The sequence below is a fragment of the Oncorhynchus clarkii genome, chromosome 6, assembly GCF_045791955.1.
Source record: "Oncorhynchus clarkii lewisi isolate Uvic-CL-2024 chromosome 6, UVic_Ocla_1.0, whole genome shotgun sequence".
Classification (NCBI taxonomy): domain Eukaryota; kingdom Metazoa; phylum Chordata; class Actinopteri; order Salmoniformes; family Salmonidae; genus Oncorhynchus; species Oncorhynchus clarkii.
Window position 1 is genome coordinate 7,633,394 of NC_092152.1, and position 25,346 is coordinate 7,658,739.

The 25,346-nt window shown below is 41.2% G+C and overlaps 2 protein-coding genes across 2 annotated transcripts; both read right to left on the minus strand.

Moving 5' to 3' along the window:
* Positions 1 to 6,547: 6,547 nt before the first annotated feature.
* On the minus strand, positions 6,548 to 9,666 carry LOC139411838 (trichohyalin-like). Its single transcript, XM_071158579.1, has 3 exons — positions 8,595 to 9,666; positions 7,444 to 8,046; positions 6,548 to 7,098 (listed from the first exon to the last, which is right to left on the minus strand). Exons 1-3 carry the CDS (start codon positions 9,664 to 9,666, stop codon positions 6,548 to 6,550), a joined length of 2,226 nt encoding a protein of 741 aa, XP_071014680.1.
* Positions 9,667 to 18,587: 8,921 nt separating this feature from the next.
* On the minus strand, positions 18,588 to 22,616 carry LOC139411839 (trichohyalin-like). Its single transcript, XM_071158580.1, has 3 exons — positions 21,562 to 22,616; positions 20,216 to 20,787; positions 18,588 to 19,117 (listed from the first exon to the last, which is right to left on the minus strand). The coding sequence occupies exons 1-3, from the start codon at positions 22,614 to 22,616 to the stop codon at positions 18,588 to 18,590; spliced, it is 2,157 nt and encodes a 718-aa protein (XP_071014681.1).
* Positions 22,617 to 25,346: the final 2,730 nt, after the last annotated feature.

A 25,346-nucleotide genomic window follows, 5' to 3' on the forward strand; every position in this document is an offset into this window, starting at 1 on the left:
TTATTAAAAGGCAGTGTATATTTACCCAGCTGAAAATGAATAGTGGCAGACACCGGTACGCTAACCCAATGTTAACTTTTATTCCTTTCCTTAACCCTTACCTTAACCTCACTGAAACTATACCTAACCTTTACCTTAACCCAACCCTAGGTCCTGAACCTAACCTTCATTTATCTCAACCCCTATGCCTTTCTTCTGCCGGTTGAATATCCACTTCCTTATTAACGTCATTACTGTTGTTGTTGTTGATAACTGTATCTGTGTAGGTTGTAAATAACTGCATTAGTGAAACATCATTTGTAGGAGTAATTTCTACAAGCATAAACATCAGAGGCAACATTGTTGTAACATCACACAAATTGTAACAGGAATTTCTCAAACCCCTAACTGAATGGGCAAGAAGGTTGTGTGTTTGTATTTGTACACATTGTGGACATAATTGATTCCGTAAAATGTCTCATATTTGCATTGGGAATTTCATTTAGCTTCAGTCAGAGAGAGAGAGAAGATAATAGAGGCAACGAAAAGAGACGAGATGGCCGAAGAGGAAAGAAGGGAGATCCTTGAGAAGAGGGGTGAGTTAGAGAACACTGAAGAGGAGGAGGAGAAGGACGATGATAATTAGGACATCCTCCCACCTGATAAAAGTATCTGAAGGAGAGCTGTGGGCTGGGTGAATAAGAAGTGGGAGAAGAGGAACCTCAGAAAGATAGAGAGAACCTGTCAGAGAGAAGCTGAGGAGGGCTATAAGATCGTCCACATAGGTAAGACCTGTTTTCCCTCTGCTTATGACATCATCCTCTGTAGTCTCCTCTACACACATACGTTCCACACCAGTCATCACGTTGCATCATTGTTTCAATATAAAACTACTGTCCAAAATGGTCAAGCTGATCTGGTATCAACTTAAATGTAATGTACACAGGGAATTTAGAATGGAAAACTCAACTGGATCTCAATGACCCTGGTCTAAAGTAGCCTTTTGAGGCCCTAAGAAACATTTTGTTCAGGTTTTTGACTACATTTCCTCCCAAACTAATTTACTTCAATTCTACACATTTTGCCATGGGGTGGAGAGAAAATGTTGGCAGTTTGAATCTAACACCGAAACGCGTCCGCATGCGCTATCGTGCGCATATTGATTTTTGTCCACCCACACCAAACGCAATCATGACACGCAGGTTGAAATATCAAAACAAACTCTGAACCAATTATATTCATTTGGGGACAGGTCGAAAACTATTAAACATTTTTGGCAAATTAGCTAGCTAACTTGCAGTTGCTAGCTAATTTGTCCAGGGATATAAACGTTGAGTTGTTATTTTACCTGAAATGGTCCTCTTCTCTGAAAATGAATCCCTACATATAATGGTCAACTGAATCGTTTCTTCTTTGGACTTTATATGGCGATTGGCGTCTAACTTTCATAATAAGGTGTATTACCACAACCGACCGACTTCAGTTCATCTTTCAATCACCCACGTGGGTATAACCAATGAGGAGATGGGAGAGGCAGGACTTGCATCGCGTTTGTCGTCACAAATAGAAGCAACTTCTATTTTCGTGCTTGGAAACGCACATGCGAGCAGTGTGGGTGCAATGACTGAATAACATGTATGTGTACATTTATTTTGCAATGCTCGCGCACGCAGTGCGTCCGGTTTGGGTAGCGTGTCATTTTACACATTTTGCCATGACGCTAAGATGCTATCTGAATGAGAGTGACTAACAAGATCAATGGAAGCCCATTGCAGGTCAAGGCCCCTGGGCACGTGCCTTGTGTGCCTGGTCTGTAATTCCACCCCAAAATGTTTTTTTGGGGGGGGGGTCACACCTAGTTGCCATGAAGCCCTAAGCTATCCCATATGCCTAGAGCCGGCCCTGGCACTATACAAAGAATAGGTGCCATTTGGGACTCATGTTAAACTTTGGGTCAGGTCAATTCGGGAAGGGACTTATTGCACTTTATTGACAAATTCCATGCCTTGCTCAACTGTAAAAGAAGGGGGGGAAAAGTAAAGAATCATTGAGATCCAACTGGGTTTTCTATTCCTAATTCCCTGTGTCCATTACATTTAAGTTGACACCAGATCCACTAAGTTGAATGAGAACTCTACTTCTTCTCCTCTCCCAGTCATCCCTGGACCCATAAGGCTAACCATGACCCGGGCAGAGAGAGAGAGGAAGGAGCTCCTGAAGACTGAGGAGAGAAGGAATAAGATGGAGGATTGCAGTGGAGAGAGCAGTCCCTGCTTAATAAACGGACTCATCAGAAACTTAAAGAGGAGAGGGAGAGGATGAAGGAACAGTACCTAAATAAACAAGCAAGAGATTTAAGATGGGGTAAAGAATGTTTAAAAATGTATTCATGTTTTACACTGTTATATAGCATTCCTGCTGTCTGTTGAGAGCTGGAACTCGACCAAGCCACAGTACCACTGAGGACCACTTCTCTACTCAATCTTTACTAATGATTTACCTTCAGTAATGAACAAAGCAAGAGTCATGTATGCTGATGATTCTGCAATGTATAGTGCAGCATCAGAATGTAACGAGCAGAGTTCTATGGTCAATCCCTGGTCCTATCACACTTAGAGTACTGTCCAGTTATATGGTCAATCCCTGGTCCTATCACACTTAGAGTACTGTCCAGTTATATGGTCAATCCCTGGTCCTATCACACTTAGAGTACTGTCCAGTTATATGGTCAATCCCTGGTCCTATCACACTTAGAGTACTGTCCAGTTATATGGTCAATCCCTGGTCCTATCACACTTAGAGTACTGTCCAGTTATATGGTCAATCCCTGGTCCTATCACACTTAGAGTACTGTCCAGTTATATGGTCAATCCCTGGTCCCATCACACTTAGAGTACTGTCTGGTTCTATGGTCAATCCCTGGTCCCATCACACTTAGAGTACTGTCCAGTTATATGGTCAATCCCTGGTCCCATCACACTTAGAGTACTGTCTGGTTCTATGGTCAATCCCTGGTCCTATCACACTTAGAGTACTGTCCAGTTATATGGTCAATCCCTGGTCCTATCACACTTAGAGTACTGTCCAGTTATATGGTCAATCCCTGGTCCCATCACACTTAGAGTACTGTCTGGTTCTATGGTCAATCCCTGGTCCTATCACACTTAGAGTACTGTCTGGTTATATGGTCAATCCCTGGTCCCATCACACTTAGAGTACTGTCTGGTTCTATGGTCAATCCCTGGTCCTATCACACTTAGAGTACTGTCCAGTTATATGGTCAATCCCTGGTCCCATCACACTTAGAGTACTGTCTGGTTCTATGGTCAATCCCTGGTCCCATCACACTTAGAGTACTGTCTGGTTCTATGGTCAATCCCTGGTCCCATCACACTTAGAGTACTGTCTGGTTCTATGGTCAATCCCTGGTCCCATCACACTTAGAGTACTGTCCCTGGTCCCATCACACTTAGAGTACTGTCCAGTTATATGGTCAATCCCTGGTCCCATCACACTTAGAGGACTGTCTGGTTATATGGTCAATCCCTGGTCCTATCACACTTAGAGTACTGTCTGGTTATATGGTCAATCCCTGGTCCCATCACACTTAGAGTACTGTCTGGTTATATGGTCAATCCCTGGTCCTATCACACTTAGAGTACTGTCCAGTTATATGGTCAATCCCTGGTCCCATCACACTTAGAGTACTGTCTGGTTCTATGGTCAATCCCTGGTCCTATCACACTTAGAGTACTGTCCCTGGTCCCATCACACTTAGAGTACTGTCTGGTTCTATGGTCAATCCCTGGTCCTATCACACTTAGAGTACTGTCTGGTTCTATGGTCAATCCCTGGTCCCATCACACTTAGAGTACTGTCTGGTTATATGGTCAATCCCTGGTCCTATCACACTTAGAGTACTGTCTGGTTATATGGTCAATCCCTGGTCCTATCACACTTAGAGTACTGTCCAGTTATATGGTCAATCCCTGGTCCTATCACACTTAGAGTACTGTCCCTGGTCCTATCACACTTAGAGTACTGTCCCTGGTCCTATCACACTTAGAGTACTGTCCAGTTATATGGTCAATCCCTGGTCCTATCACACTTAGAGTACTGTCCAGTTATATGGTCAATCCCTGGTCCTATCACACTTACAGTACTGTCCAGTTATATGGTCAATCCCTGGTCCTATCACACTTAGAGTACTGTCTGGTTATATGGTCAATCCCTGGTCCTATCACACTTAGAGTACTGTCCAGTTATATGGTCAATCCCTGGTCCTATCACACTTAGAGTACTGTCCAGTTATATGGTCAATCCCTGGTCCTATCACACTTACAGTACTGTCCAGTTATATGGTCAATCCCTGGTCCTATCACACTTAGAGTACTGTCTGGTTATATGGTCAATCCCTGGTCCTATCACACTTAGAGTACTGTCCAGTTATATGGTCAATCCCTGGTCCTATCACACTTACAGTACTGTCCAGTTATATGGTCAATCCCTGGTCCTATCACACTTAGAGTACTGTCTGGTTATATGGTCAATCCCTGGTCCTATCACACTTAGAGTACTGTCTGGTTATATGGTCAATCCCTGGTCCTATCACACTTAGAGTACTGTCCATTTATATTGTCATCTGCAGCAAAGAAAGATATAAAAAAAAGCTCAAACTGGCTTTTTTTTAAAATCATACAAACACCTTCTCTTTTTTGCTTTCTTGAGGAAGGCAGCTCATAAATGCAGGTGTTTCAGCCCAGCTTAGTGCTTTCTGTGGTGGTGGGGCAGCCAGTGAGAAATACGGAGCGTAGGGGTTGGTAATGTTCTCTGGTTGCGCCGTGATTGGTTCAACATCATATTTTCAAAATCATAGCTACCAAGCTAGCAGTCATCATCATGCATCCAGTCAACAATCTACTGGCAAATCCTTTTCAATCCTTGTCATATGAAGAGAAATTATAGATAAAAAGTATTGGTGGTCATCAACCTTTCCAAATGAACACAAAAAGTTGGAAAATCGCAAATTCAACAATGAGTGGTATGGACGGAATCAGTGGCTAACTGCAAGCTTAACAAAGCAATAACTAGCCTGCTATTCAGCATGACTCCTGAGTGGTTGGAAGCTTCTCTATAAATTATGTAATATGCCAGGGAGTGTCATGTTCTGACCTTAGTTCCTTTATTATGTCATTGTGTTAGTTTGGTCAGGGCGTGAGTTGGGGTGGGGAGTCTATGTTATTTTTTCTATTAAGTATTTATGTGTTTGGCCTGGTATGGTTCTCAATCAGAGGCAGATGTCGTTCGTTGTCTCTGATTGAGAATCATACTTAGGTAGCCTGTTATTCCCATTTTAGAGGTGGGTGATTGTTTTCTGTCTCTGTGTCTTCACCAGACAGATCTGTTTTGTTTTCGTTCGTTGTCCTTGTTATTTTGTTTTTTGTGTTCAATGTTAATAAATGATCAACATGGACACGTATCACGCTGCATATTGGTCCGATCCTTCATACTCCTCGTCAGAGGAAGACGAATATCGAACCCTGTTACCTATAGATAGACAGTCTAGACATGTTTAAACTATTTACATGTGTTTGGTAAGCTTGCATTCCATTCCCCCTGTCACATGGGGATCTATGGTTGATTCTAGATGAAATAGTCAACTCTGTTACAGTCAACCCTGTCACTTTATTTGGCACTTAATAGGCACTTACTATAGTATGAATTTGTTACTTTGAGATGGAAAACATGTTTTATATTAAGATGAACATGTGCTCTTTGTGACAGAATGTTAGAATTAGGTGAAATATAAAGTTACACTCCCCAAAAGGTACTCAATTGGTGGAATGACCCGAGTACTGAACTGGAGGTGGGAGAGCTAACGATGCGTCTACTGTTGCTCTCTCCTCAGATTCTTAGAGAAGCTATTTCAATCTGATATTTCTCCTATGGTCTAAAATAGATGTGTATAGAGGACTCCTCTCTAATATAACATGTCACACATTGTATCAAACTGATGGAATGTTAGGTGTCTCATTGAAAGTCTAACATCTACCATGACTACTGGATGTTTCAATTCTAATAAATAACAAAACAATCCACACCGTAACAACAATATTGCTTTTTTACTAAATGCTTTTATTAAAGAATAAAACTTTGCTAACAAAAATGACATCATCAAACATCACTGGCCTGACTTGAGCAGCTCTGCCCGGGGATGGAGCCAGCAACTTAGCTGCTACCGGTCCGGTCCAGGCTACCTGCAGACCTCCTCCCAGACCTCCTTTTCAGCACCTCCCCTTAACAGGAGAGGTGGTGGAAATGATCAGAGTTGCATTCAACTTTAATAAAGATGAGAAACTCTGGTCTGTGGAGCCACTGGTCTGAGGGGAGGACTCTAGGCAGACAGCACGTCAGGAAGGCTGTAAGACATCACAGAGACAGGTAAGTATCTATATATTTACATGTGTGTTGCATGTACACTAAACCCTCACATTTGGATAATGTCACTTTTTAAAGTGATGACATGTATATTAACAGTGTAAAACATGAATAGATGTTTAAACATTCTTTACCTCATCCTAATTTTCTTCCAGATGCTTGGCTTTTTCTTTGTCTTGGATATTCGCTCTGATGTTTCAACCTCTTCTGGAGCTTCTAGCTGCTGGCTGTCTGGCCCCCCCTGATGGTTCTCTGGCCCCTCCTGCTGGTTCTCTGAACTCCCCTCCTGGTTCTCTGCCCATGCCTGTTGCCTCCTTGGCCTTTCCTGGTGGCCATCAGCAGATCTAGTGGGCTCTTGGCTTACTTGTTGGCCTGTGACCCACCAGGGCAACTCCTGACCGTGGTTGTAATCGTGGCTGTGTTGGGTGGTTAGACACTGGGTGTTGATTTGAGCATCAGCCTCCAGATTCATCTGCTCCAGGTAGTTTTCCTTCATCCTCTCCCTCTCCTCCTTCAGTTGTTGATGAGTCTGTTTTTTAAGCAGGGACCGCTCTCTCCACTGCTTATTGAAATCCTCCATCTTCTTCCTTCTCTCCTCAGCCTTCAGCAGCTCCTTCCTCTTCTCCCTCTCTCTCTCTGCCCGGGTCATGGTGGATGTTAGCCTTGTGTGTCCAGGGATGGCTGGGAGGGGAGAAGAAGTAGAGTTCACATTCATCTTAGTGGATCTGGTATCAACTTAAATGTAATGGACACAGGGAATGAAGAATAGAAAACACAATTGGATCTCAATGATTCTTTACTCTTTTCAGTTGAGCAAGGCATGGAATTTGTCAATAAAGTGCAATAATTCCCATCCCGAATTGACCTGGCCCTAAGTTGAACATGTGTCCAGAATGGCACCTATTCTTTGTATAGTGCCAGGGCATATGTGATCGCTTAGGGCCCCATGGCCACTAGTAGCCCCCAGATCCCCCCAAAACACGTTTTTGTTTGTGTGTTTTTAGGAACTCTTTCTGGGTCTCTAACTTTCTATGTGTTCTCGTTCCCCCTTCAACACTTCTAACCTCCTCTCTTTACGCCTATTGAAGACTTCCCGTGCTTTTGCTTTAACATTAACTACTACATGTTTCTTCATGCTTACTTCCTTTCCTCTCTCTTCTCTTTCCCTGTACTCTTCCTCTGCTTCCTTAATCACTTCCTGCTTTTCTTCCATCTCTCTCTCCTGTTCTAGCTCCAGTTCATTCTGTCCTTCAATTTCCCCAAAAATATTTTTCTGCCCCTCCTTTCTTCTTCCTGCTTCCTCCCTTTCTCTCATAATCATCTTTTCTTTCTCCATCTCTTTCTGTTGCTGATCTTTTAATTCCATCTCTCTCTGATTGTCATTGTCTTTCTCCCTTTCTTTCTCCTTCTCCTTTTGTTTCTGTCTCTCCTCTTGTTGTCGTCTGTGTATCTCTTCTATCTCTCTCTGTCTCTTGTTCTCCCCCTCTCTTCCCTCCTCCATGTCAATTTGCTTCTGTTTCCATATATTTTCTTCTTCTTGATCTCTCTCAAACATTATCTGTCTCTCCTCTTGTTGTTGTCGTCTTTCTTTCTCTCCAATCTCTCTCTGTCTCTCTTTCTCTTCGATCGTCTCTCTTCTTCTCTTTCTTCCTCTTCCATCTCTATTTGCTTCTGTTGACATCTTTCTTCTTCATACTCTCTTTCAATCTCTTTCTGTCTCTCTTCTTCTCTTCCGATATCTTTTTGTCTCTTTTCCATGATCTTTCTTTTGATCTCTCTCTGTCTCTCTTTCTCCCTCTCTCGTTCTTCCTCTTCCATCTCTTTTTGCTTCTGTTTAAATAGTTGTTCTTCATTCTCTCTTTCAATCTCTTTCTGTCTCACTTCTCTTTCCATGTTTTTCTGTCTCTTCTCCATTCTCTTTCTTTTGATCTCTCTCTGTCTCTCTTTCTCCCTCTCTCGTTCTTCCTCTTCCATCTCTATTTGCTTCTGTTTACATCTTTCTTCTTCGTGCTCTCTTTCAATCTCTCTCTGTCTCTCTTCTTCTCTTTCTTTCTCTTCCATCTCTATTTTCTTCTGTTTACATCTTTCTTCTTCGTGCTCTCTTTCAATCTCTTTCTGTCTCTCTTCTTCTCTTTCGATATGTTTTTGTCTCTTTCCCATTATCTTTCTTTTGATCTCTCTCTGTCTCTCTTTCTCCCTCTCTCTTTCTTCCTCTTCCATCTCTATTTGCTTCTGTTTACATCTTTCTTCTTCAATCTCTCTTTCAATCTCTCTCTGTCTCTCTTCTTCTCTTTCCATAATTTTCTGTCTCTTCTCCATTCTCTTCCTTTTGATCTGTCTCTGTCTCTCTTTCTCCCTCTCTCTTTCTTCCTCTTCCATCTCTATGTGCGTCTGTTTGCGTCTCTCCTCTTCTTCTTCTCTCTCCATCTCCTTCTTCTTCTCATCTTCTTCTTGTCTCTGTTTTGGTATTTTCTCCATTCTCTTTCTTTCTACCTCTTTCTGTTTGTTGTGCTCACCCTCCATCTTCTCCTCCATGTCCATTTGGTTCTGTTTCCATTTATATTTGTCTGTTTCCATATTTTCTAATTCTATCTGCTGTTCCTTGATTTTCTTGAAGACTTCCTCCAATTCAGACGTCTTTTTGTCATTGAGGGCTGTCTCCATCTCCATCTCTCTCTCCACTCTATTTTTCATCTCCTCTTCACTTCGTCTCCAATCATTTTCTCTCTCTCTGTCTCTATCAAATGTTCTCTCTGGTTCAGTATCGTCTTTCAATCTAATCTCTTCTTTCATTCTCACAACCTCTCTGTCTAACACTAGTACATTTTGGTTAACCTGTTTCACTCTCTCATTCTGTCTTCTAAACGCTTCTTTCGCTCTTTCAAATTTGATTTTGTATTGAATCTCTTTTGTTGTCATATCTTCTTTCAGTCTCTCAACCTCTCTCTCTAACTCTTTTACCTTTTCGTTAACCAGTTTGACTTTCTCATTCTCTGCAATACGCATGTCTCTTTCTCTTTCAAATATGATTTCCTTCTCAATCTCTTTCAATCTCTCAATCTCTCGTTCTAACGCTTTTATCGTTTCTTCTGCCTGTTCCACTTTCTTCTTCATTTCTTGACTTTCCAATTCTGCTTTTCTCTCACTTTCCATCTCCCTTTCTCTCTCTTTTTCCCTCTCTCTTTCCCTCTCTCTTCCTGTCTCAATAGGTTTGTTGTTCCAGGCCAGTCTTGGTCGCTGATCCTCCATGACTTTCTGCCATAGCCTCAATCTCTCAATCTCTTGCTTCATTTTAAAAGGTAAAATTAGTGATAATCTATTACCAAGACATACTTTCAATGGATTTGCAGAGAATGATACACAGAAATACAACCTAGAGCTAGGTATTGAATCAAACACTGGACAACATCAATAGCAGGGTCATTTTGATCAATTAATCTGGACAATTCATTGTCAATTAATGTATTGACATGGTTTGAAAAAATTTGAGACATTTTATGGAATCAATTATGTCCAAATGTGTACAAATACAAACACACAACCTTCTTGCCCATTCAGTTAGGGGTTTGAGAAATTCCTGTTACAATTTGTGTGATGTTACAACAATGTTGCCTCTGATGTTTATGCTTGTAGAAATTACTCCTACAAATGATGCTTCACTAATGCAACTATTTACAACCTGCACAGATACAGTCAACAACAACAACAGTAATGACGTTAATAAGGAAGTGGATATTCAACCGGCAGAAGAAAGGCATAGGGGTTGAGATAAATGAAGGTTAGGTCCAGGACCTAGGGTTGGGTTAAGGTAAAGGTTAGGTATAGTTTCAGTGAGGTTAAGGTAAGGGTTAAGGAAAGGAATAAAAGTTAACATTGGGTTAGCGTACCGCTGTCTGCCACTATTCATTTTCAGCTGGGTAAATATACACTGCCTTTTAATAATAACAATGACATGTCTTACGTGGGCCAGTTGTAGGTCCACCATCAGTAGATCCAGCAGTTGTTTGAGTCTGTGGATCTCCTGCAGTTTTCTCTGGTGCTCCATTGCTTCTGTGGCTCTCTCTGCTTCCCTCTGTCTCTCTGCTTCCCTCTGTCTCTCTGCTTCTCTCTGTCTCTCTGCTTCCCTCTGTCTCTCTGCTCCTCTCTGTCTCTCTGCCTCCCTCTGTCTCTCTGCTTCTCTCTGTCTCTTTGCTTCTCTCTGTCTCTCTGCTTCTCTCTGTCTCTCTGCTTCTCTCTGTCTTTCTGCATCTCTCTGGCTCTCTGCCTCCCTCTGGCTCTCTGACTCCCTCTGACTCTCTGCCTCCCTCTGGCTCTCTGCCTCCCTCAGTCTCAGGATCTCAGCCTTCCACTCTTTCAGTATACCCCTTTCTACTCTTCTTCTCCTCCTTTCATCTTTTAAAAGGGCTCTGAGGTGGTCTGTCTCAGACTGTAATTGTTCAATGATCTTGTCCTTCTCCGTTCCACCATTCCTCTTCTTATTTTCCTCCTCCCAGAGGCACACTTGAAGTCTGCCCATCTCCTTCTTCTGATTTCGGATCGTTCGATCCTTCCCCATCAACTCAAGCATGTGGGCTTCCTTCTCTGTACAGGTCTTCTTCTCTTCTCTCGGGAAGTAAACCTCCATCTCTGCCTGCTTGTAGCTGGGAGCAAAGGAATGTCAACACATTATTTAGGAAGTGAACTCAGACAATTTACTACAATATTAAAATAATAATTCAACTTCTGCTCAATTTAACTGTCTTTAATAACACAAATCACACAACTGTGACTTACAGTACGTGAATGTGATGAGTTGACTGTCCATGATGGCCAGAGGTGGGTAATGTGTCACTCTGGTCCAGGGCGTTACGTACAGCTTGCAGACACTGAGCCTTCCTTCAGCAAGCCGTACATAATGCCCTGGACCAGAGCTAGGTTATGTGATGAATGACTTACAGACTGTTCCACATGATAGGAGGGGGTAAGAAGACAGTCCCAGTAGGAGACGGAGATCGTCCAGAAGAAGAAGAGGTGTCCATCTCGTCAGAGACTGCAGGAAAGGTCTACACGTTTTATTTCTGGAAAATAAAGAGATGCCTTCGTTCAGCAACAATGTGTGTTTCTATGTTTCTGTCACTAGATGGTGCCATTGTACACAACATTTACTCACCAGGTCAGTGAATTCAGAAACAGTCTTCAGAGTTGAGTCCTCAAGCTCTAGCCTACAACCCATCATGCATCAGCACAACTAATATAATAATACCTCATCACAACTTCATAATCACAGTACACCTGGATTGTGTTCACAAAGTGTTTCAGGGTAGGAGTGCTGATCTAGGATCAGGTCGCCTCCTGTCCATCAAAACGTATTCAGTTTAATTTAAAAGACCAAACTGATTATTGATCAGAACTCCTTCTATGAGACTTTGTGAATATGAGCCTTTGTGAAAGAACCTTTCTGGCATATGCTGGCTAGACAGTACACAGACAATTCAGATAGTCCGACAGACAGACAGAAAGAGTAGATACAGATGGAGTGATTGATAGCAACAGAAATAACGAAGCGGATGGTTAATGTATTGTAAACTTGTAAATATTTGACTCACCTCAAATCACACGTGTCAAACCTCAGTTTTAGTGTTGAACCGAATAATATCCTCGGCATTAACTTTCTCTGGTCTGGAGCTGTATTGTTGCGTCATTTGGAACGCTTGAGCGTCATAATCCGTTCACCGCGCCTGCTTGATTGACAGCTAGGGGTTCTCCTGCGCATCAGTGTCCAAAAGTCGATAATGTTTAGCTACTCATAATTGATAAAGTCATTTATAACTATTTTCACTTGACTTTTATTTCGTGTATTTTTGCCTAAGGTTATTTGGAATTCTATGTTGTGTGATTTGTCTTTGTATGGTCCTAAAGTTCAATGAAATACAAACAGCAACTATAGCCTACAAACATTTCCCACACAAATACAAATGTGGGTGTTTAGTGAGAACACAAAATAATAACAGAACAGCCATAACTGTACAAACAAACATACAATCACAACTCTGGTGCACCTGTCCAGGTCGAACTGTTCAGTATGTCACCATCACCAACTGCTGGACTACACCTGTTCTCCGGGGTACAAGAATCCAGTTGATCCGTTTTCAATTGACCACCGTTACCTCAAGATCCGCCTATTCCAATGGAGCATAACCTCTTATTAGTTTGTCCCTGTGACAGTCAAATCCCAACGCCCTTACCGCCTGCCTGTTGAGTGTGTCTGTTGATTGTGGTGCTCTCTTTGGATCTGATCTCTCCGCTGTCGTAGTGATGGGCTTTCTGAGTCTTTTCGGTGAACCGGCACATTTGGCTCCGTTCAAGTAAAAGAGCGGGTTCATTTGGCTCATAAACGGATCTTCCTTCAAAACGCTTAAAATCAATCTAAAACAATGAAAAAACTGCTAATATTAAATGTAAAGAACAAAAGGTAGGCTTCCATTAAGTCAGATCGTGAAATGCGCGTAAAAAAAGAAGAATTCGTTTTTAATTATGAAATAAATCCTCGTGGACCAGATTGACCCGCTCTCCACATTATTTATTATTTCTGCAGTGAGGATTCACCCCCTTTAGATAATGATGTTGTAATTTATCTACAGAAAAACGTTGTTCTGATCTCAACAAGCAGTAGTAGCAGTTTGCAAATCATAGAGCCAGATGAATGGTTCTTTCACCGATGCAATTCGGTTCCCGACAAAAGATCCGTTCAAAAAGAGCCGTTCGTTCGTGAACGACACATCATTACACTGTAGTTTTCCACCATTTCGTATCGTGAGCTGGAGGAGCGTTCGTCCAACTTCTCATCCAAGTAAATGGCAGCGGCGCATCATCCATCCGATGAACTCCCAAGGGACTGGGAGGATAGTTCACGATGCAACAAGCGTTTGGGGAGGACATTCATTGTAACGCAATGACTGTTTTTAAATTCTTGAGGGACTCTTGTTCCAGGGGAAATCTCAGCAGCGATGTCTCTGCTGTGTGTCAGAGGTGGGATCTTTTCCTTCTTCACTATGCTTATTATACTGTACATATCGGTCACATTAATGACATTGCACTCAGGAAAGTTGTCTGTAGGCTATTGGGGAGATGCGCATAGCCCGTTGAGTTGTCACGTTCCAGTCCAAACATGACCTGGGATGTGAGAAGGGAGCTATTCTATAACACATGTAGATGACATGTTGTCTTTCTATGTAGATTATATTTTGGTTTTATATTTCATATTTGATTGATGATTAGGCCTATGACTTTTGATTCCACTTTGGCTACCTTGCACCATATTGTCCTCTCTTGCTATATCTTAAACTTTATGCCCTTGTGCAGATCTTCTCTCTAAACAATATTCATGATAGTTTGAATGAGTTGAGTAAACTACACTGGTGTTAGCTTCTCAGTCTGTACTGTACTGTCCCTGGAAGACTCTCCACATAGTTCACCTAGATCCAGTCCACTTTGTACCACTGGTCAACCATTCATCCAAACCTCTGATTAGTGAATCAGGTGTGCTGGTGGTGGAATACATGATATGAGCTGGTTAGGGGGAGGACAGGTTTGAGAAGGGAAAGACTAAATTGACTTTTCTGACCAACATCCCATTGACAGCCTGTCTGACCAAAACCTAAAACGGTCCCTAACCTAAACACTAACAATAACCAAACCCTTAAGCATTCAAGGTAGTCTCATCAGTCATCAGACTGTAGTTTCTCCCTGTGTGTCCAGTAAACCTCCTCTCATCATGGGTGTGATTCAGCCTGTAGTTTCTCCCTGTGTGTCCAGTAAACCTCCTCTCATCATGGGTGTGATTCAACCTGAAGCTTGAGAGGCCAGTAGCAACCAGCCCGACCACTTTATTACTAGTTGGGGATGGATAGTATCTCTAGAGGTACAGTAGGGCATTTCCATGTAAAAGGATTGTCTATTAGGTATTTGTTGTGAAATTGTAAGATATTACTTGTTAGATAATACTGCACTGTCGGAACTAGAAGCACAAGCATTTCGCTAGACTCGCAATAACATCTACTAACCATGTGTTGTGACCAATAAAATTAGATTTTGATTTGAGCACCAACGCATCGTTCATAGGAGCATGTGTAATTGGGTGTGAAATTAAATCTAAGAGTGTATATTTTTGGTAAATGTAATTCTAGAAACATTTTTCAACCAGTGAAGGCTTTGATTTCTGGGTCAACAGATGGAAAAGGGATCTTAGAAAACATCACCAGAAAAAGTCTTAAAAGGTCCAATATCAGAACTACATAAAAACAGAATCATGTTGACATAAAGACCCCTGACTACTAATATCAACACTTACATTTGGTTTTGGAGAAATCGTTTTGGTAATATTGTCTTGTGCCTTGTAATTCCGTTACCAAAACCCCACATAACTTTTATTTTCACATTTGTCTTTGTGAGGAGGGGGGATAATGAAAGTTCACAGAAGTAACCAGTAATGGTGGAGCTAACAATTAGTTCTAGTGATTTTTCTGATGTGTATTTTGTTTGTGAATTATTAACTGATTACAACTCATAATTCCGTTGCCAAATTGGTCGCTGCATCAAAACCAAGTATCCATTACAACTCTATTGTTTCATTATGTTATGTTCTGTTAATTACTGATGTCCCCTTTAAGGATGGAGCACCCTTGGTCATGCGCAGTATTGTTCTATGTTATTCTGGTACTAACTAGTTTGAGTAAATGTGAAGCTCCAGTTCAATTGCTTGTATTCCGAGTCTTTCTTATTACATAAATAAGTACTAAGTGTTAAGACACTACAGGGTGGAATCTATTGACATGTTAAAAACAAGGGGTTTAACTTATTCACTATCATCAGCCAATTTAGAATATTACATTAATATATATATATTTTTTCATTTAACCTTTATTTAACTAGGCAATTAAGTTAAGAATAAATTCGTATTTACAAAGACGGCCTAGGAACAGTAGGTTAACTGCCGTGTTCAGGGGAGGAATGACAGATTTTTACCTTGTCAGCTCGGGGATTCTATCTAGCAACCTTTCGGTTACTGACCCAACACTCTAACCACTAGGATACCTGCCGCCCCCGGTAGCCTAGTCAACCTTGCATGTTCCGTTGAAGAGGTTTGAAGAGCAAAGTCTGAATCTTTAATATAAAGCTAACTTCACCACTGTAAAACACTGTATGATTAAATCATTCAATATTGATTCACCAATAAAAACGTTGAGCTCATCTTTTAATAATAATGTATTCATCATAGAATCATCTTTGATTATAGTATTGTCAGTGGCGAGCCGTCATTTAGGGCAGGTGGGGCGGAGCCACACCCGTTTTGAGCCCCACGTGTTTAACAACAATATATATATTTATATGTTGCCTGCTTTGCATGTTATTTTAGCAATGTCTACTTTTTAAAAAATCATTGAGTTAATAAAGCTGCACAATGTTCTCTGGTTGCGCCGTGATTGGTTCAACATCATATTTTCAAAATCATAGCTACCAAGCTAGCAGTCATCATCATGCATCCAGTCAACAATCTACTGGCAAATCCTTTTCAATCCTTGTCATATGAAGAGAAATTATAGATAAAAAGTATCAGTGCTCATCAACCTTTCCAAATAAACACAAAAAGTTGGAAATCGCAAATTCAACAATGAGTGGTTTGGAAGGAATCAGTGGCTAACTGCAAGCTAAGCTAAAGCTTAACAAATCAATCACTAGCCTGCTATTCAGCATGATTCCTGAGTGGTTGGAAGCTTCTCTATAAATGATGTAATATGCCTGGGAGTGTCACGTTCTGACCTTAGTTCCTTTATTATGTCTTTGTGTTATTTTGGTCAGGGCGTGAGTTGGGGTGGGGAGTCTATGTTATTTTTTCTATGTAGTATTTATGTGTTTGGCCTGGTATGGTTCTCAATCAGAGACAGATGTTGTTCGTTGTCTCTGATTGAGAATCATACTGTTTTCCCCATTTTAGAGGTGGGTGATTGTTTTCTGTCTCTGTGTCTTCACCAGACAGATCTGTTTTGTTTTCGTTCGTTGTCCTTGTTATTTTGTTTTTTGTGTTCAATGTTAATAAATGATCAACATGGACACGTATCACGCTGCATATTGGTCCGATCCTTCATACTCCTCGTCAGAGGAAGACGAATATCGTTACAGGGAGATATGTATACTGTATCTAAGAAAGTAATACTAAGTGTATGTTGTGTAGTAAGCTGTTAGTAGCCCATGTGCCTCACCCTAATAATTTTGTCCCTTTCCCCTCTCATAACTTAGCCTACTGCTCTGGCTTGATGGTGCACATGTAGACTATAGCCTGTTTAAGAGAAATGTAATCATTGAATATTGTACGAGCTTTCATTGTCTGCTTATATGCAGTTATGACTTGGTGTACAGGGAGAATACTGTAAGAATGGCCCATGTTCAAAATTCTGTCGCTGTACATTTCAAAAGTGCTGAACAAATGGTTATATTGACAACATCCATCCTAGCTCTCTCATTGTCTTAATCTAAATTACAGATATCCTGTAGTCCACTCGTTGTCCCCTTATGCCATAGTTTGTACATCTCAATTATCAGCAGAATCCACGTTTGTTTAAGCAAGTCAGCCATATCAGCTATGGTTTTAAAAAATGATTATCTCCATGGTGCTGAAAAGAAAGCTCTGCTGTTGGGACAGCTTTATGTCGACCCTAACAGTTTGTGGGCACCGTTTGTTAAAGTTATAGTGCAATTAATGTATTGTTTAGTGTTGTGTTGTGTAGTGGCTTTGCTGGCATTCATCTAAAACATTTTGGGGGAGTTTTCCCCACCAAGACGTACATGCTGCAATCACCACTGGGTGGGTGAATTATAACACATCAACCCCGTTACCTATAGATAGACAGTCTAGAAATGTTTAAACTATTTACATGTGTTTGGTAAGCTTGCATTCTGTCCCTGCATCCCTGTCACATGGGGATCTATGGTTGATTCTAGATGAAATAGTCAACTCTGTTACAGTCAACCCTGTCACTTTATTTGGCACTTAATAGGCACTTACTATAGTATGTATTTGTTACTTTGAGATGGAAAACATGTTTTATATTAAGTTGAACATGTGCATTTTATGACAGAATGTTAGAATTAGGTGAAATATAAAGTTACACTCCCCAAAAGGTACTCAATTGGTGGAATGACCCGAGTACTGAACTGGAGGTGGGAGAGCTAACGATGCTTCTACTGTTGCTCTCTCCTCAGATTCTTAGAGAAGCTATTTCAATCTGATATTTCTCCTATGGTCTAAAATAGATGTGTATAGAGGACTCCTCTCTAATATAACATGTCACACATTGTATCAAACTGATGGAATGTTAGGTGTCTCATTGAAAGTCTAACATCTACCATGACTACTGGATGTTTCAATTCTAATAAATAACAAAACAATCCACACCGTAACAACAATATTGCTTTTTTACTAAATGCTTTTATTAAAGAATAAAACTTTGCTAACAAAAATGACATCATCAAACATCACTGGCCTGACTTGAGCAGCTCTGCCCGGGGATGGAGCCAGCAACTTAGCTGCTACCGGTCCGGTCCAGGCTACCTGCAGACCTCCTCCCAGACCTCCTTTTCAGCACCTCCCCTTAACAGGAGAGGTGGTGGAAATGATCAGAGTTGCATTCAACTTGAATAAAGATGAGAAACTCTGGTTTGTGGAGCCACTGGTCTGAGGGGAGGACTTCTGAAACCATTTCCATTTTTGGGATATTTTCTAGGACTGTAGAGGTGGTAAGCAGAGATGAATTTAACTAGGATACAGAGGAGAGTCTCTGTTCTTGGGAGGAGGGTCACTGACCTTCGATGGTTTGTTGCCTGATAAAGAGGATACTTGCTGGCTTGAGGAGACTATAATGTTTTGAGGAAGAAATGTGGCTCGATGACTTAAAGAGGAGGAGGAATTATTGGGCGACACTTTTAATTACCAACGTAACCTCAGTGGAACTGTGGCTTCATCGAGTTCCAGCTCTAGGCAGAATGCTGTAAGACATCACAGAGACAGGTAAGTATCTATATATTTACATGTGTGTTGCATGTACACTAAACCCTCACATTTGGATAATGTCACTTTTTAAAGTGATGACATGTATATTAACAGTGTAAAACATGAATATATGTTTAAACATTCTTTACCTCATCCTAATTTTCTTCCAGATGCTTGGCTTTTTCTTTGTCTTGGATATTCGCTCTGATGTTTCAACCTCTTCTGGAGCTTCTAGCTGCTGGCTGTCTGGCCCCCCCTGATGGTTCTCTGAACTCCCCTCCTGGTTCTCTGCCCATGCCTGTTGCCTCCTTGGCCTTTCCTGGTGGCCATCAGCAGATCCAGTGGGCTCTTGGCTTACTTGTTGGCCATTGGCCCACCCGGGCAACTCCTGACCGTGGTTGTAATCGTGGCTGTGTTGGGTGGTTAGACACCGGGTGTTGATTTGAGCATCAGCCTCCAGATTCATCTGATCCAGGTAGTTTTCCTTCATCCTCTCCCTCTCCTCCTTCAGTTGTTGATGAGTCTGTTTTTTAAGCAGGGACCGCTCTCTCCACTGCTTATTGAAATCCTCCATCTTCTTCCTTCTCTCCTCAGCCTTCAGCAGCTCCTTCCTCTTCTCCCTCTCTCTCTCTGCCCGGGTCATGGTGGATGTTAGCCTTGTGTGTCCAGGGATGGCTGGGAGGGGAGAAGAAGTAGAGTTCACATTCATCTTAGTGGATCTGGTATCAACTTAAATGTAATGGACACAGGGAATGAAGAATAGAAAACACAATTGGATCTCAATGATTCTTTACTCTTTTCAGTTGAGCAAGGCATGGAATTTGTCAATAAAGTGCAATAATTCCCATCCCGAATTGACCTGGCCCTAAGTTGAACATGAGTCCAGAATGGCACCTATTCTTTGTATAGTGCCAGGGCATATGTGATCGCTTAGCGCCCCATGGCCACTAGTAGCCCCACACGTTTTTGTGTGTGTGTTTTTAGGAACTCTTTCTGGGTCTCTACTTAGTCTTGAGAGATAGACTAGTAGATGACACAAGGTACCATTTAAAAACGTGGTTGTTATCAGCAGTATTTTTCTTGTTATGTCAGTCAGTCACTCAATGAGCCATGTCAGCTAACATATTCTTTGGACAGTAGTTTTATATTGAAACAATGATGCAACATGATGACTGGTGTGGAACGTATGTGTGTAGAGGAGACTAAAGAGGATGATGTCATAAGTAGAGGGAAAACAGGTCTTACCTATGTGGACGATCTTATGGCCCTCCTCAGCCTCTCTCTGATACGTTCTCTCTATCTTTCTGATGTTCCTCTTCTCCCATTTTTTATTCACCCAGCCCACAGCTCTCCTTCGGATACTTTTATCGGGTGGGAGAATGTCCTCCTTGTCATCTTCTTTTTCCTCCTCCTCTAACTCACCCCTCTTGTACTCAAGGATCTCCCTTCTTTCCTCTTCCACCATCTCCTCTCTTTTTTTTGCCTGTATTATTTCTTCTCTCTCTCTGATTAAAGATAAATGGCATTTAATGGCTTTCTTTCTCTCCTCCTCTCTCTCTTCCTCTCTCTGCCTCTCCTCCTCTCTTAGTCTCAACATTTCTTTCTGTCTAGCAATTTCAATCTCTTGTTTTTTATCCTGCTCCTCTTGTTGTCTTGCCCTCTCCTGTTTTCTTTCCATCTCCAGCCGTCTTTCCTCCTTCTCCCTCCTGATTTGTTGTCCTCTTTCTATGTGTTCTCGTTCCCCCTTCAACACTTCTAACCTCCTCTCTTTACGCCTATTGAAGACTTCCCGTGCTTTTGCTTTAACATTAACTACTACATGTTTCTTCATGCTTACTTCCTTTCCTCTCTCTTCTCTTTCCCTGTACTCTTCCTCTGCTTCCTTAATCACTTCCTGCTTTTCTTCCATCTCTCTCTCCTGTTCTATCTCCAGTTCATTCTGTCCCTCAATTTCCCCCAAAATATTTTTCTGCCCTTCCTTTCTTCTTCCTGCTTCCTCCCTTTCTCTCATAATCATCTTTTCTTTCTCCATCTCTTTCTGTTGCTGATCTTTTAATTCCATCTCTCTCTGATTGTCATTGTCTTTCTCCCTTTCTTTCTCCTTCTCCTTTTGTTTCTGTCTCTCCTCTTGTTGTTGTCGTCTGTGTATCTCTTCTATCTCTCTCTGTCTCTTGTTCTCCCTCTCTCTTCCCTCCTCCATGTCAATTTGCTTCTGTTTCCATATATTTTCTTTTTCTTGATCTCTCTCAAACATTATCTTTCTCTCCTCTTGTTGTTGTCGTCTTTCTTTCTCTCCAATCTCTCTCTGTCTCTCTTTCTCTTCGATCGTTCTCTGTCTCTCTTCTCTTTCGATATGTTTTTGTCTCTTTTCCATTATCTTTCTTTTGATCTCTCTCTGTCTCTCTTCTTCTCTTTCGATATGTTTTTGTCTCTTTTCCATTATCTTTCTTTTGATCTCTCTCTGTCTCTTCTCCCTCTCTCTTTCTTCCTCTTCCATCTCTATTTGCTTCTGTTTAAATAGTTGTTCTTCATTCTCTCTTTCAATCTCTTTCTGTCTCACTTCTCTTTCCATGTTTTTCTGTCTCTTCTCCATTCTCTTTCTTTTGATCTCTCTCTGTCTCTCTTTCTCCCTCTCTCGTTCTTCCTCTTCCATCTCTATTTGCTTCTGTTTAAATAGTTGTTCTTCATTCTCTCTTTCAATCTCTTTCTGTCTCTCTTCTTCTCTTTCGATATGTTTTTGTCTCTTCTCCATTCTCTTCCTTTTGATCTCTCTCTGTCTCTCTTTCTCCCTCTCTCGTTCTTCCTCTTCCATCTCTATTTGCTTCTGTTTAAATAGTTGTTCTTCATTCTCTCTTTCAATCTCTTTCTGTCTCTCTTCTTCTCTTTCGATATGTTTTTGTCTCTTTTCCATTATCTTTCTTTTGATCTCTCTCTGTCTCTTCTCCCTCTCTCGTTCTTCCTCTTCCATCTCTATTTGCTTCTGTTTACATCTTTCTTCTTCGTGCTCTCTTTCAATCTCTCTCTGTCTCTCTTCTTCTCTTTCTTTCTCTTCCATCTCTATTTTCTTCTGTTTACATCTTTCTTCTTCGTGCTCTCTTTCAATCTCTCTCTGTCTCTCTTCTTCTCTTTCTTCCTCTTCCATCTCTATTTGCTTCTGTTTACATCTTTCTTCTTCAATCTCTCTTTCAATCTCTCTCTGTCTCTCTTCTTCTCTTTCCATAATTTTCTGTCTCTTCTCCATTCTCTTCCTTTTGATCTGTCTCTGTCTCTCTTTCTCCCTCTCTCTTTCTTCCTCTTCCATCTCTATGTGCTTCTCTTTGCGTCTCTCCTCTTCTTCTTCTCTCTCCATCTCCTTCTTCTTCTCATCTTCTTCTTGTCTCTGTTTTGGTATTTTCTCCATTCTCTTTCTTTCTACCTCTTTCTGTTTGTTGTGCTCACCCTCCATCTTCTCCTCCATGTCCATTTGGTTCTGTTTCCATTTATATTTGTCTGTTTCCATATTTTCTAATTCTATCTGCTGTTCCTTGATTTTCTTGAAGACTTCCTCCAATTCAGACGTATTTTTGTCATTGATGAGGGCTGTCTCCATCTCCATCTCTCTCTCCACTCTATTTTTCATCTCCTCTTCACTTCGTCTCCAATCATTTTCTCTCTCTCTGTCTCTATCAAATGTTCTCTCTGGTTCAGTCTCGTCTTTCAATCTAATCTCTTCTTTCATTCTCACAACCTCTCTGTCTAACACTAGTACATTTTGGTTAACCTGTTTCACTCTCTCATTCTGTCTTCTAAACGCTTCTTTCGCTCTTTCAAATTTGATTTTGTATTGAATCTCTTTTGTTGTCATATCTTCTTTCAGTCTCTCAACCTCTCTCTCTAACTCTTTTACCTTTTCGTTAACCAGTTTGACTTTCTCATTCTCTGCAATACGCATGTCTCTTTCTCTTTCAAATATGATTTCCTTCTCAATCTCTTTCAATCTCTCAATTTCTCGTTTTAACACTTTTATCGTTTCTTCTGCCTGTTCCACTTTCTTCTTCATTTCTTGTCTTTCCAATTCTGCTTTTCTCTCACTTTCCATCTCCCTTTCTCTCTCTTTTTCCCTCTCTCTTTCCCTCTCTCTTCCTGTTTCAATAGGTTTGTTGTTCCAGGCCATTCTTGGTCGCTGCTCCTCCATGACTTTCTGCCATATCCTCAATCTCTCAATCTCTTGCTTCATTTTAAAAGGTTAAATTAGTGATAATCTATTACCAAGACATACTTTCAAAGGATTTGCAGAGAATGATACACAGAACTACAACCTACAACCTAGAGCTAGGTAATTGAATCAAACACTGGACAACATCAATAGCAGGGTCATGTTGATCAATTCATCTGGACAATTCATTGTCAATTAATGTATTGACATGGTTTGAAAAAATTATGAGACATTTTATGGAATCAATTATGTCCAAAATGTGTACAAATACAAACACACAACCTTCTTGCCCATTCAGTTAGGGGTTTGAGAAATTCCTGTTACAATTTGTGTGATGTTACAACAATGTTGCCTCTGATGTTTATGCTTGTAGAAATTACGCCTACAAATGATGTTTCACTAATGCAGTTATTTACAACCTGCACAGATACAGTTATCAACAACAACAACAGTAATGACGTTAATAAGGAAGTGGATATTCAACCGGCAGAAGAAAGGCATAGGGGTTGAGATAAAGGATGGTTAGGTTCAGGACCTAGGGTTGGGTTAAGGTAAAGGTTAGGTATAGTTTCAGTGAGGTTAAGGTAAGGAATAAAAGTTAACATTGGGTTAGCGTACCGCTGTCTGCCACTATTCATTTTCAGCTGGGTAAATATACACTGCCTTTTAATAATAACAATGACATGTCTTACGTGGGCCAGTTGTAGGTCCACCATCAGTAGATCCAGCAGTTGTTTGAGTCTGTGGATCTCCTGCAGTTTTCTCTGGTGCTCCATTGCTTCTGTGGCTCTCTCTGCTTCCCTCTGTCTCTCTGCTTCTCTCTGTCTCTCTGCCTCCCTCTGTCTCTCTGCTTCCCTCTCTCTGTCTGCCTCCCTCTGTCTCTCTGCTTCTCTCTGTCTCTCTGCTTCTCTCTGTCTCTCTGCTTCTCTCTGTCTTTCTGCATCTCTCTGGCTCTCTGCCTCCCTCTGGCTCTCTGACTCCCTCTGACTCTCTGCCTCCCTCAGTCTCAGGATCTCAGCCTTCCACTCTTTCATGATACCCCTTTCTACTCTTCTTCTCCTCCTTTCATCTTTTAAAAGGGCTCGGAGATGGTCTGTCTCAGACTGTAATTGTTCAATGATCTTGTCCTTCTCCGTTCCACCATTCCTCTTCTTCTTTTCCTCCTCCCAGAGGCACACTTGAAGTCTGCCCATCTCCTTCTTCTGATTTCGGATCGTTCGATCCTTCCCCATCAACTCAAGCATGTGGGCTTCCTTCTCTGTACAGGTCTTCTTCTCTTCTCTCGGGAAGTAAACCTCCATCTCTGCCTGCTTGTAGCTGGGAGCAAAGGAATGTCAACACATTATTTAGGAAGTGAACTCAGACAATTTACTACAATATTAAAATAATAATTTAACTTCTGCTCAATTTAACTGTCTTTAATAACACAAATCACACAACTGTGACTTACAGTACGTGAATGTGATGAGTTGACTGTCCATGATGGCCAGAGGTGGGTAATGTGTCACTCTGGTCCAGGGCGTTACGTACAGCTTGCAGACACTGAGCCTTCCTTCAGCAAGCCGCACATAATGCCCTGTACCAGAGCTAGGTTATGTGATGAATGACTTACAGACTGTTCCACATGATAGGAGGGGGTAAGAAGACAGTCCCAGTAGGAGACGGAGATCGTCCAGAAGAAGAAGAGGTGTCCATCTCCTCAGAGACTGCAGGAAAGGTCTACACGTTTTATTTCTGGAAAATAAAGAGATGCCTTCGTTCAGCAACAATGTGTGTTTCTATGTTTCTGTCACTAGATGGTGCCATTGTACACAACATTTACTCACCAGGTCAGTGAATTCAGAAACAGTCTTCAGAGTTGAGTCCTCAAGCTCTAGCCTACAACCCATCATGCATCAGCACAACTAATATAATAATACCTCATCACAACTTCATAATCACAGTACACCTGGATTGTGTTCACAAAGTGTTTCAGGGGAGGAGTGCTGATCTAGGATCAGGTCGCCTCCTGTCCATCAAAACGTATTCAGTTTAATTTAAAAGACCAAACTGATTATTGATCCGCACTCCTTCTATGAGACTTTGTGAATATGAGCCTATGTGAAAGAACCTTTCTGGCATATGGTGGCTAGACAGTACACAGACAATTCAGATAGTCCGAAAGACAGACAGAAGAGTAGATACAGATGGAGTGATTGATAGCAACAGAAATAACGAAGCGGATGGTTAATGTATTGTAAACTTTTGTAAATATTTGACTCACCTCAAATCACACGTGTCAAACCTCAGTTTTAGTGTTGAACCGAATAATATCCTCGGCATTAACTTTCTCTGGTCTGGAGCTGTATTGTTGCGTCATTTGAAACGCTTGAGCGTCATAATCCGTTCACCGCGCCTGCTTGATTGACAGCTAGGGGGTCTCCTGCGCATCAGTGTCCAAAAGTCGATAATGTTTAGCTACTCATAATTGATAGTCATTTATAACTATTTTCACTTGACTTTTATTTCGTGCATTTTTGCCTAAGGTTATTTGGAATTCTATGTTGTGTGATTTGTCTTTGTATGGGCCTAAAGTTCAATGAAATACAAACAGCAACCATAGCCTACAAACATTTCCCACACAAATACAAATGTGGGTGTTTAGTGAGAACACAAAATAATAACATTACAGCCATAACTGTACAAACAAACATACAATCACAACTCTCT

Coding starts and splice junctions, on each gene's coding strand:
- LOC139411838 (XM_071158579.1), bottom strand. CDS start 9,666: ATGGAGGATCAGCGACCAAGACTGGCCTGGAACAACAAACCTATTGAG. Junction 8,047..8,594: donor GGAGAAAGAGAGACAGAGAG/AGATCAAAAGAA, acceptor GAAGAAGAGAGA/CGATCGAAGAGAAAGAGAGA. Junction 7,099..7,443: donor GGAACGAGAACACATAGAAA/GTTAGAGACCCA, acceptor CTCCCCTCCCAG/CCATCCCTGGACACACAAGG.
- LOC139411839 (XM_071158580.1), bottom strand. CDS start 22,616: ATGGAGGAGCAGCGACCAAGAATGGCCTGGAACAACAAACCTATTGAA. Junction 20,788..21,561: donor GAAGAGGAAGAAAGAGAAGA/AGAGAGACAGAG, acceptor ACATATCGAAAG/AGAAGAGAGACAGAGAACGA. Junction 19,118..20,215: donor ACGGGAAGTCTTCAATAGGC/GTAAAGAGAGGA, acceptor CTCCCCTCCCAG/CCATCCCTGGACACACAAGG.